This window comes from Cuculus canorus, chromosome 3, assembly GCF_017976375.1.
Source record: "Cuculus canorus isolate bCucCan1 chromosome 3, bCucCan1.pri, whole genome shotgun sequence".
In the NCBI taxonomy this organism is placed as follows: domain Eukaryota; kingdom Metazoa; phylum Chordata; class Aves; order Cuculiformes; family Cuculidae; genus Cuculus; species Cuculus canorus.
The window spans coordinates 113431004-113444749 of NC_071403.1; the positions used below are offsets into that span (position 1 = coordinate 113431004).

Here is a 13746-nt window from a genome sequence, read left to right on the forward strand (position 1 = left end):
AAGATAAACACTTGTGTGCTTACTGCACAGAGGCAATAACATGAGTCTTAAGTAGAGTTTACTGTCATTAATCAAATACTTTAAAGCAATTAAGAAGCTAGCTGACATACCACTACCTAAGCAATATTTTAGCTTTGATAAGTATGAATATAAGTTTTGTTACTCACTTTCAGTGCTGCTCTCTGAACAAAGTGAATTCAGAGAACACAACTTCCGAAGCTTTTCAAGGATGATCACATGCACTCTACCCTTGTATGTATAGCAAATGCATTCTTTTAGAATTGAAGTTAACTTACATACGCTCCTAGTATTTTTACAGGCTGTATCATACGTAGTATAAAACAATGTACACTGAATATTCTCTATATACACATGTATAAAATTTATATGGGTATGGATAGATGTAGCAAGCAGGTCTTTCACAATCAATAATCACGTGGAGCCGCGTGGCAGAGGGAGCAGGAGGGGGAAGTACTACAACAAATTCCTCCAGTTAGCAGATAAAGCACAGGAAAGCACTCTACTGGTAGATACACATGTTGAATTGGGAACGGAAGTGACTGCAAACTTGAGCAAGCATAACCAATACTGGTAAGCATGCTCCACCAGGCAAAATCAGAACTTTTTGCACAGCAAAGGTGGCTCATAAATCAGTATAATTGTATAAGTACTGAAAACCAATTAGGGACCAAAACAATTATTCCTTCCAGCAGCACTTTATCTAATTCTTCATTAAGCAAGTCCATAAAGTTCAATCCCCAGATTCTTTTTCAATATCCAGACTAATCCAAATATATCTCCATAAAATCATTTCCTTTCATCATAAGCTGTTAGAAATCAAGTTACCTTTTCCCAGTAGTTTAAGCCTACTAACAAAAACCACCTGCTCTAAAGTACAATGAAGGTTACCCTTTTCTAATATTTAGTTTAAAATAAAATATACTTATTCATGAATCTCAAAATCTGTATGTAAGAGCTGCCCCTTCAGCTACATTTCTGAAATATTTGCAATTGTTATCATGTTTATGGCTAATAAGTCCTAACACAACTCTTCATCATGATAATAAATGTAACAGAAAAATATAAATTACAAGTCAATAGTTAGAGAAGTACCATTTCTACATGCCTTGCTTTATGCTTTTTATACATACTATTAAATTTTACAAGACTTCATTTACAGACTATGATTAAGGCTATGTCAGCATTCCACTTAAAACCTATATTTAAATGTACTATTAACCTAGTTATTACAATCGCGTGCAACTTTAAATTCAACATAAGGTTACCTATTCCAGGACTCACTCAAAGTACATACAGCAGTAACTGAGGATGAAAGAGCAAAGCTCTACAGACTCTCTTTAATCTGTCCAACAGTTATTGCATTTGCGTGCATGACTTAAAACAGCGATAACAATCACATTTCCTTTGTGTGCTTTTGCATACTTCTCTGGATGCTAGTCACTGGCATAGAAAGTCAGGCACATAAAAACCCTGTAGTAATAGTGGTATGCTCTTTATAGCTTACAAATACAGAAATAACTAAAAGAGATTAAAGAAATACTGAGTTTCTTAAAACGAAAGAAACTTGTTTTCCATAGTCCATCTCCTACAACAAATAACTTAGATAAAATTCACAAATATGACATTTGTACTGCATCCATATCTTGCTTATAAATGAATATCCTGCACAGAAAAAAAGTTTTTCTATATAAGTAATATGACTAGTCATCCGTCAGTGACAGTGAAATGTTTCTTTAATCACAAAAGCTTAAAATGACTTATCTTAAAATAACAACCAACCAGACAAACAAAAAACAAACCCCTCCACACCCACCACTATAGGAAATCATTACAGGGGATGTTTTCTTGCTATATTTCCTTCCAAATAATTGTTACTCTATAATCAAAAGATACCATTGAAAGTGACTGAGTTACTCATTTATTTAGCATAAGAGATATGAGAAGGAAGCGTCAAAGTAGTTTTTTCCTTACCAATATTCACTTTTACTACTAAAATCCCATACTTAACACAGGAATAGGCATTAGTATTATTCCCAAGGTTAGCCATAAAAGGAGAGAATCCAACACTTTTAGAATAAATATGTAATTTGTAGTGTATAGTAGTTTTTAAACCATTCACCTGCTTAAAAATTAACCACCACACACATTCATCTTCTGGTTTTCTCCAGGCCAGTAACCACATAGAGGAGAAAATGAGGAGGCTATTTCATCATTCAGCTTTAAATCTCCCTCTTAAATGTCTCTTTTCAGCTGTGTCTCACTAAGTGCCACTGTGATTACAACACTAGCACACAGACATTACCATATCAATGAGGGCTAGATGAATTTCCTAATGTTCTCTACCTAATACACACTGCCTCATCTTTTACTCTCTGGAGATATGAGCCATGAGGTTGTTCCCTGCTCAAAGGTACATAACAGGGCACAGGAGATGCTGATCTACAACTTAAGGCATCACCCTACTGAACAAAATACTTAGGGTTTTTTTTGCTTATCCTTCTCCCAAAGGGAATCATTTAGAGTAAAAAATAAGCCAAAACAAAACAAAAACCAAAAAATCACCAAAAAACAGCATTAGCCTTAAGAGCTCAGATTATTAAGAAGAAAAATTGACAGATTTTTTAACTTGACGTTGGAGGAAGCTGAGAAGAACGAGCTCTACAGCACTCTAGTCTTCTCAAATAATATGGAGATTATCAATTTATTTTTTTTTGCAGAAGTCTTGGAAGCAAAGTAAAAAAGGGATGTTAGGCCTGTCATTCTAGATTTTCTACAAAACAGGAGATTATATGTAAAACCAACATATGTAGAATGGATCCAGCCACTAAATACGGCACCCTTCTCTGCGCTTGCGGTGCTAGGTAACAGGAGCACAGGTAACAAGTAACAGGAGCACTGAACTTAACAAACACATGTTTCCGATGATTCTTTTCTTTAGGACATAGGGTGTTGACATCCTGAGATGCCCAACTGCTTTATCTCTGTTCATAACCTCACTCGACCCCAGTGAATATCTCCCTCCCTGTAATACTATGCAAAAAATGCCAATACTCTTTCCTGAAAACAGAAGAAAAATTCTTAAATTAGTTAAAAAAACATAAAACGAAAGGAACTACCCAGGCATGCATCAGTGATAAAGCCAGAATGCATTGATTTTATATACCACGCTGCATGAAATATTCATTTTAAATTTCTATATTCTGTTTCTACATCATAGAAATATAGCAGTATTGTATTTGCAGCTGCATTGATGAAGTAGTTTTCAAAAATCAAAAGGCCTGCCAGACACTTTACGCTCTCTAAAAAACAAACAAACAAATTTAATATCTTTACGACTCAATCCTTGAAGATGTTCAGCTTCTCAAATGAATACTCAGGCAAATACATTATTTTTAATGCACAAAGGAAATACATAAAGCATAGACAAAAATTTAACAGCTGAAGTTTATGCATTGCAGAGAACTTTCTCCCCTCCAATGCAAATGGGGCTACTATTAAAATCAAACCACCTTATAAGACTTACCAGAATTTTAATACTACCGGTTAACTGTAAGACAAAATACTCCAATATTCTCAGCCACAACTCCTCCAATCTGAATTAGGCTTTTACTCAAAATCCAGGTTAGACAGGGTTGTTTTTATTTTATTAGTGGGATGTCAGAGCAGTTGACAATATCAGCTGTTTTACAGATAAAATATTTCTTTCTTGTAAAATACTTCATTCCTCCCCAATGACTGCTCTTCCAAATGACTTTAGTGATATTCTTGAGCACACATTCTAATGAACAACTCAAGTGTCCTAAAGCACAAAACCAATGCATGTTTTATTGCAACTCGGTGTCTTATTATCTCAGCTTACCTGCAACCCGTAGCAAATTTGCAAGTCCCAGGAGCTTAGCAGACTGCTTATAGTTCGTTGACAATTGAGCAAGACAGTCCTTGATGAGGCTAAGTCGATCTGAACACAAACGTACTGTTGAAAGAAGAACTGGTGTTAAATACTACAGAAATGAACCTTACAGCTGTACTTCTGATTAAACAACGTAGACACAGAAGAAGTGCTAGGGAGTATAAGAACGCAAACACAATCTGAAAACAAGACCAAAGTGACTTGCATACCCTCAACTATACATTTAAACAGAAAGTTAAAATAACACTACAATATATCCAGCCCCAACCACTGGCAAGTTAGGCAGGAAAGAGAGGAAAAAGAGGGAGACTAACCTGAATGACAACTCATTTTTGTTTCAGGTTTTCAGATTCAATATTTTAAATTTATATGGCTAACCATATGCCTTTGTACAATTTTTTTTTTTAAATATCATTTTTGCAACATTCTTGGAAAGACTGCTGAAACAGGAAAACTTCCATTCAGAATACTCTAACATTACATGCTACATTTTATTTTAGTGTAGACAGGATAGATCACACAGACCCCTTCAATTCTCGAGGCTGTTTTAATTCACATAAATATTTTCTCGGCAAGTGGAGGGATAGCCTGCAAATCAGCAGGTTATGTTAACCATAGCCTGAGAAGCTTGTAATTAGTGCTGTATTTCACAAAAGATTTTACCAAGAATTAAGCTATTACCTTAATTGTATAATTTAATATAATGAATTGGTTTCAGTGCTCTTTTTAGCTAGTTAGTGGGTGGGTAACTTCAGGCTGCTGCTTTAAAAAGTTAACATTTTCATACTACGCAGTTCTCAGAACAAAGAGGAACAGCATGCAGATCTTCCATTTAACACTCAGTAAGACATTAATGTCTGTGTTGGGGACAAACTCAGAACCAGCATATTGGGCTTAAACGATATATTAGGCCTCTCAATAAGAGCAAAGAAGCACTCACATAATAAAAACTCTATTAATCTGGAAATCAAATTAGACTAAAATGAATTAAAATTGGAGAAGCAGAAAAAGGTTACACTTAATTTTTATACTCATATATGTGTGATAGAATATTACAGCAGTAAAACGTTCTCATTCACTGATTGTAATAGCAAGGTATTTTGAAATATCCAACATCACTGAAAGTAATCTAAAATAATACCATGGGTTAAATACTTTCATTAAAGATGGACATCTTTTTTCATCTTTTTTTCATCTTTTGTATTAATAAGGAGTCTCCAAACCAGATCTTAGTAAAATACATCATAATAGCAGTTCACAACCTTAACTGCTGTGTTTGCTAGAAATACAAGTAGGGGGCAAAGCTCCACAGAAAACTAAACATAAAAGTGCAAATAGGAGTTTATTGCTGATTCTTACTATGGGAACAACTGATCATTAAGTTATTTTAATGACATTCTATCAAAGTAACTGGCCATTTAAAGGCTTTCATTAAAACTTTAAAGCATAATTTTAATCTTATTAGATTAATTTGGTTTACATGAAAGATACCGAATAAAGGATAAGTCATAATCATTAACGAAGTTACAGGCATGATTTCACATATTCTCATTAATCTAGATTAGTTGTATTACACATACTGTTAATGCAATATTAACAGCTGCTGATTTTTTTAAATGGTACCTTCAGGTCCACACTGAAAATGATGAAGAAAATACACGTTTACTTTTCTACAGGCTGAAAAAACTGACAAAAAAAAAATTCTATTCTAGAGGTCAGCAGTACAGCATACTAGATCTAGAAACCATACTTGTTCTCAGTCCAGAAACAGTAAGATTTCTGACTATAACATATGGAGCACCATGTCACTTTGAACACCAAAGTAACGTAACAATAGCCACTAAGAACATCTGCTTCGTTTTACCGCAGACCCACACAGAGAGTCCATAGATCCCAGTACTTCTCTACACAATGCCACAAGTAAAACACTGCCGTTAGCACATTTCATTGGTACTCTTGGTTCTTCTTGGGCAGCTCTCACAGAGTGCTTTCAAATATCAGTGTTCATGCAGTTTCACAGTTGCCCATATACCATACATTCAAGCTTCACTGAAAGCCAGATAGATGACCTCTCTTCTCTCATTTAAAAAAGTGGGTTTTTTTGTTAAGAAAGTGTATTGGGCTTGCCTGGCAAAGTTTTGGTAATGGAGAGACTACAGGGGTGGATTCTGTGAGAAGCTGCTAGAAGCTTCCTCTGTGTGCAACAGAACCGATATCAGCTGGCTCCAAGACTTGGCCAAGGCTAAGCCCATCAGTGATGATGGTAGCACATCTGGGATAACATATTTAAGAAAAGAAAAATAGTGCTGCAAAACAGCAACTGCTGCCAAAGAGACTGGAAAGAATATGTGAGAGAAAACACTCTGCAGACACCAAGATCAGTGAATGTAGGAGGTGGAGGAGGTGCTCCAGGTGCAGGAGCAAAGATTCCCCTGCAGCCCATGGTGCACAGACCACACTGAGGCAGGCTGTCCGTGGTGGCCTGCAGTGGAGCAGATATACACCTGCAGACTGCAGAGGACTCCATACTGGAGCAGGTGGATGTGCCTGAGGGATGCTGTGGCCCTGTGGAGAGAGAGGCTCATGTAGGGGCAGGTTTGCTGTTAGGACTTTTGACTCTATAGGATACCCATGTCAGAGCAGTCTATTCCTGAAGGACTGTAACCTGTGGAAGAGACTCGCACTGGAGAAGTTCATGAAAGATTGTTTCCCACGGGAGGAACCCCAGGCTGGAGCAGGGGTGAGGTGTCCTCACCCTAAGTAATCACTTAAAGAATGAAAATAAGCAGTACCTTGTAACGGTAGTACTTTCACATCAAATTCTTCAAGGTAGCCAAGAGCACGAATGAGGTCTAGCTCCTCCTGAATAGCACTCGGACAGTCTACAATAAGTTGTAGACAACACCTAAGTAGGAAGGAAATATTTTTTTCTAAAAACTATTGAATAAATTCAAAGTTAAATTTGTGGGAAAAGTTCACCTCAGAGTGAAAAAAACCCAACAAAACAGTAATTTACTGCGCTTATGAAACATCAAAATACTCACTGGTCTTGTAACATACACTGTGTTTGGCATAATATTCCTTTTATGGCTGGGTAAATACTTTAACCAAATTCTATTCTTGCACTGCTGCAAGTCTTCTGCCCCTACTTGTGATAAGAACATCACCTAAACCCTCTTGAATTTAGACATGCAAAGAATTTAACAACAGCTATTAAAGACATATGTACTTGAATAAGAAATTATTTAGAAAAATACTTCTCATGTCACTGTAGTATTGTGTATTGCCACATGCCAGAAAATAAAAGTAAAATTCCTAAAAATGTGATTGTAGTGAAATGTTAGAGCCGTTGTCACAAGCTCAGGTTCCTCAGCTTGGTTCAACAAATAAAAACAAACCACAAAACTGCTCTGAAAATTAATGCCCACAATTATTAATAACACATTGTTTTAAAATTTCTTTTAAGTAATGTTGAATACTACATTGACATCATCAGCTTTTAGAAGAAATTTTTAAATGAAACTTGCATTCCAGTATAGTTTGTTCATATGCAGTTTTAGTAATATATGTTTAACAAAAAACAAATGGAAAATGGAAGCATTTTATTCGTACAATTTGTCATCTGGCTTTTATCTCTACATGCTAATTAGAGAAAGACATGCTTACACCAATAATAAAATTATATGTTAGCTACATTCCAATCTGAACCCACCACATTTTTCAGAAGCACTGAACAAGCATTTCAGGGTGAAGTGGAGATTAAAACAGGAGTGAAAGAAAGAGAGCCAGCAGAAGATAACACAAATGCATTCCACCTAAACCAACTCATAGAGGAAAGTTACTAGGAGACCTACACAGTGTAATAATCACCCATGGAAACTAGTTAAATTACCATGAAACAACTGATTGGAGACAAGTCAGAAAAGAACCAAAACATCTTACTAAACAGCACAGAAACACAGTCACACATTCATAGCAATTAATCAAGCTATAAACTATATATTTTGAAATAGGTCTGTAAAGCCATAAGATAAAGGCTGATCACAGGATCCGTATGGGATATTTAAAACTACCATACTTTGTATTTCCTTGCAAGGGAAGAGACTCTCAACAGGAGACCGGACAAGAAAATAGAATCACAAAATAGTTTCAGATGGAAGGGACCTTTAAAGGTCACTTAGTCCAATCCCCCTGCAGTGAGCACTGTGCACCCATGCCTAAGTGAAAGTAGCACTTATAAAAAGACATTTACCTTTGTAGTCAAGACAAATATTTTTGTTTGGTTATGGGATTCTGATGTTTGGTTTGTCATTTTTAAGAAAAAAGGAAAACTCTTTTGGATTAAAACATAACAATACTAATGAAACAGTAAATTCTTAGAAGAAAAGAGAAAGGCTGGAAATATTAAGGCATACCTCTATTTTAAAAACTTAGGGTTAGTCAAGGCATCAATCTTTTACATAGGTAATACCCAATTATTTTACTTATCTGCACCTAAACTGTAAAAGAAGATACTTGTATATCTAAATCTATACAAGAATGAACATCCACACTGCAACCTCCAAGGCTGCTCTATGTTTGAATTATTTCTTAACGTAACAAAGAGAGACAGATAGCCTCAAGCGAACTTTCAGTATCAGGAAAAGCAATGTAAGAAAAGAAAAGAATGAATCAGCAAAAAGTGATTTTCTATTGTGAGAGTAACATTGTGGTTCAGTGCTGTAACGTGAAAAAGGTTCAAATGACACATAAAATAGCTTCTTATCCACAGAGGAAGACTTGCACTTCTTCTGGATTCTGTAACAGAGGATTCCAGCAGCCAGGGACAGCAATAGTATGTATACACACAAAGCAAGGTAGGGTAAAATAATACAAAGAGCCCAAAAAAAAGTCTCCAAAATAAAATAAAAAAATCTTACAGAAGCCAAAGACATTCCGTTTACCTTGTAATTTCACAGGAACAGAAAGAAACCCATGTAAGATTTACCCTCTCTTATGAGGAAAACAAAATTCAAGTTTCAATTAGAAGAACATTATGTACTTATGTATGTCATTATTGTAAATATACCTGGCCAAATCCATACAGCTATCCATCAGACTCGTTGAAGAATTGAAGTATTCTCTGCCAGCAGCCAAAACTAGTTCGATACTCTTCTCATAGCTGACTCTGTACTGTGGCTTCCCTTTCGATGAACTAGGTAGATGCACTGATGAAATACTGCAATGCATCATTTGCCCAGCCAAGTGAATATTGTCTGTACTGCTTGAGCATAGAAGACTTTCTGTGAATATCTAAAATTAAAAAAAAAAAAGAATTTTAAATTGATTTGCAGCAGCACCTTCAACTAAGCTTATCTACATTGTATAGAACCAACTCCTTTGAGTAAAAGGATCTTTGAAGTCAAAAGAATATATTCAGTCCAAGCAGAAAATGTAACTTCTATCAAGGACAATATTACCGAAGTTTATTTAAGTAAGGCTAAAATTGACTAGTAGCTAGTTATTCCTACTTCCTGCAGAAAAAAAGCTTATTAATTGCCTTTTTACAGCAGGACTTAGATCAGAAATCATTTATAACTACATTCTCAGGTGTTAATAGGATGTAAGAATGTGAAAGGCAGTACAGTAGTAACACCTTAAAATCAACAACATACGTGAAGAAATTTTGTATCCCTGAAGAAACTAAAAACCTTTAGAACTGAGCATGTAATATGTTCTTTATGTTTCAATCAAGACTGTCTACAAAGGAATGCATACTAATGCAATGCTGCATCTGCCACAAAACACCTAACTTTTCAGGTCAAGTTTCACCCACCCTAAACACACTCAAAATGATCGCATTACCTTACAAAAAAATATGGGGGTTTTACACAGTCAGTGTTGTCCTAACAAAGATGCATTCTATCATTTCAGAAAACAATCACAGCTGCAACATTACAGCCTTCAACAAGTGTTTTACATTTCAAAACAAATTAAATAGGATCAATGAATCACAGAAGAGCACAGATTGGAAAGGACCTCAAAAGATCATCTGGTCCAACCTCTCATGGGAAAGGGGACATAGATGAGATTATCTAGCAAACCAGGATTATCACATCTTGAAGTTAAAGTATTTCTTGGTAGGCAGAACCTCTCTAAGACATCTTATGCTCTGGAAAGGAACATAATTCAGCACTTCTTAAAGAAAGACACAATAAAAATAGATAAATTTTCTATTTTGCAATACATTAATCTTCAAAGAACAGTGAAAGATGCCAAGTATGACAGCTGACCCCTCCTCCTTAAAGAACAGATACATACAATCTACCCCTCAAAATTTATAGACATTAAATCCTTCTTCAAGAGGCCAGGATTTACTTTCCATGCAAGAAGAAATAAATAAGCATTGTGCTAAAAAAGATCCCAATACAAACTTCACATGTGATTGATGAGGCAGTAAGGATTCGCAATTTCTCAATTTTGAAGTTATCAAAGTATAACTGCATACAACAGCACTACATTTCAAAGCATTTTCAGCATTTCTAGATAATTTTTCCAAACCACTTTATTGTGGGGGTTTTTATTCATATGGTAAATAGGTTAAAAATAATTTAATATTAATTTTAAAATGATATTAAGATCAGAACAAAGCAAACGCTATTACTATTTTCAGAGTGCTTTAGTACTAGATTTTTAAGTGCACTTAAAAAACAAATTCCAAGTCCACTATGCCTTAGCCTATCATAAAACCATGAACATTGAATACATAGCCAGTCCTCGCTAAGTGATTTCAAACTGCACAACTGCAGAGAAAGAGCGACTTTATGTATAAGCTGAATAGCGTTGCTTTTTCACTTCAATATTTTTTTTTTTCTAATTTGCCTTCAAAACTTCTCCAAAAAGAGTTAATCAGATTGATACGCATAAGCAACTAAATCTGAAAACTGTAACAAAACACTCAAACATTTAAGAGATGTGACTATTTAAACACCTATTATAGTGGACATAGCACTGTTTCTGAAATAATCTGCAAAATATTAACATGCAGACAAACAATACTTGTCACAGAAAACTCTACATCAGCCCAACAGCTGTCATTTGCAAATATTCATGACATTGGTTTGGGGTTTATGGTTGTGCAGTGTTTTTTTTTTTTCCTTCAATGAAATTAGGTTTCTCACCTCCATTATTTTACTTCAACTGCAAGCAAAAGAAAGTCCATAATCCTTTAATGATTGTGGATAATATCATCAAGCCAGAACTTCTGGTTTAAGAAATGCCTGGCTCAAGAGAACATTTAGCTAAAGGGTTGTTTATTTTCATTACTTTTAAGTGTGCATTGCTAAACACATTTGTACATAGAATCACGAAGTCTCAATAAAAGTTGACTTCTAGCAAAAGATATATAGGATATTCATTAGAGGGGCTTTCGATGAAATGAATTAACACAGGAAGTTTCTGATTTGAATGAAAACACCATAGAACAGCCAGCAGACAATCGCATAACACAACACTAGAAAATGTATTTACATTTGTGAGCAACAGAGAGAAAATTTATAGGTTGCTTGGGACATAAATCAGTAAGAAAATAAAAACTCACCTCATAGCAGGTATCTGAATGCAAGCACGTATATACTTTCTGCTGCATGTCTAACATATCCTGGAGCAATTCCTTCCAGTGTGTCTCACTCATTGGTGGTTGCCTAAAATCATTTTTAAAATTAAATATTCTCTTCCTTAGAAAAGTTAATGAAAAGCAGCAGTAGGCAATACCACAGTTCCATCACCAAAAATATGAGTTCTCAAATGCTACTTCAATCTTTAATTGGATGTTTAACCAAAAGTGAGTTAAAGACAGAATGCTTTTAATATTAATTAACATTAAAACAGCGTTTGTGGGTTAAAACAGTTTGATCACAACAATGCAGTATCCAAAGTGTCTTTCTGTTTGTTTTCTGTGGGATAGAGTTTGTAATAGCAACTGAGAATCATTCAAGTGCTGTCCACCGCAGGCAATCTCAAAGAACTAATCAATCACATGCAATCACAAGAGAATAGAGCTGCAAGTTTATTTAGTTCCTTAAATTAGAATAATATTCAGATTCTCGACCCTCTGGATTCATGTCTCTCTGTTTAACCACACCACTTCCTATACAACTTCATGCGCTCTATCAAAACTTCTAGTAGTAAAATCACTGTAGAGGTATTTTGACATTATTTAGAGCTTTTCAGATTAAAAAAGACACTTAAGCTACACAAGCTAGCTCAGCTCATAATGATTTTCTCATGTGGCATTAGCTTTAATTTTGGAAAAGCAAAGGGTTTCTACAACAAGTGAAAAAAATCAACATTTTTCTTACAGAGGCATCGACTTAATCTTTCTAAAGAAAGGTTTTTAGAAGCCTTAAAAGGCTTCCAGCATTTCCAAGTTAAACACTACCCTACCATCACCCATAACTGTTGTGCATGTTTATATAAGGGAAAAAAAAAATCTGCAGTGAGGGCTGTTTTTCCTGGGGTTCAATCTTTTTATCTGCTTATGCCAAGAGCTGTGTAATAATTCATCTACAGTTGAAAGACGACTTAAATGAGCTAAAGTAGTTCTTAAACAGAAAAATTGAAATATTATACTGGAAATATAAGCAGAATCAATGCGTAAAAAAAAATAAAAATCAATAAAATATCCTATTACAAGAGCTCCTAAGAAAACATGCCAAAAAAAAAAATTATTTTACAAATTCTACATTCTCAATAAAATTAATTAAGTCTTAAAGGACCTCACTTACAATACGATAACTTTTACTGTTAATCTTGCAGTATTTTGCAGCTGGTATGCCTTTCAGGCTTCTTTACTTGAACACAAACATATTAAAACAGATTTGAAGCCAGACCAAGGTTTTTGAATGTGGAGAATGCAGCCAAAACTCTAATTATGTTAATCATCAGGCTAACAAATGCGTTTTACGTACACTGTTCAGTTTGAACACAGCGGTTCCCTACTGCAACAAAACAGGCAGGTGCACTCTCTGACAGCGTGTACCGTTATGTTAGTATCCCTTCTCCCTTATCTTCCACTCCCCTTTGAATACTAACTTGCGAGCCGTGTGCCTTGTCAGCCTAATCATCAGCTTCCGTGCCTCCTCCACATTATCTTTTGTGTCTTTCACAAAGGAAACAGGTTTCTGAAGTCCGTGTTTCTCCAACAGCTCCGACACGCTGTAAACGAACAGTCAACATCTTTTCATCCTGCACAGTTGTACAACTGCCCTGCTGCAGCAGGCTTAGAGCTGTCTCAGACAATGTACCGCAATCGCGGTCTCCACAAAGTCTGTAACAGTATTAGTAACCAGATTAGCATTATTTACTCAAAAATTTCATAGCACAGGGTAAATGCATATCAGCAATAACCTGATGATATATCTTCACAGCTTTTAGTTTTGATTACTCAAAGCATTACAAAGCATCAAGATCAAAACAAATTTCCTGGCAATTTCAGAAGTAACCTCCCCTCTCCAAAAGAAAAAAAAAATAGCCAAAATATTCAAAATTTCTAAATTCTGAATATAAAAACTCTTACAGATTATTTTGTTGCCAGAACTAACAAACAAGATAGATGTTCTTGCTGCTTTCCTGTCATTAAGAAGTCCTTGGCTATGCCTAGTGACTTATGTAAAAGTATATTCTTTATTTTAGCTAAATTAAATACCTAAGAATTTGTTCCAGTTGATCTACTTCATCATGAAGAGAGTTAGTTCTATCTGTTTCAGGCCTGCAAAAGATATTATACAATTAATATTAAAAATATATATATAGCCATACATACTACTTATAATTTC

At 35.2% G+C, this 13746-nt stretch overlaps 1 protein-coding gene across 1 annotated transcript in view; it reads right to left on the reverse strand.

The window, feature by feature from the left end:
• NBAS (NBAS subunit of NRZ tethering complex) overlaps nt 1-13746 on the reverse strand; it is a 173648-nt gene that overhangs the window by 107887 nt on the left and 52015 nt on the right. Inside the window, exons 27-32 of the mRNA XM_054061941.1 lie at nt 13617-13679; nt 13004-13126; nt 11511-11613; nt 9000-9223; nt 6724-6836; nt 3881-3994 (exon numbers count right to left, since the gene is read on the reverse strand). Of these exons, the coding sequence (XP_053917916.1) occupies nt 3881-3994; nt 6724-6836; nt 9000-9223; nt 11511-11613; nt 13004-13126; nt 13617-13679 (740 nt within the window). The remainder of the gene's footprint in view (nt 1-3880; nt 3995-6723; nt 6837-8999; nt 9224-11510; nt 11614-13003; nt 13127-13616; nt 13680-13746) is intronic.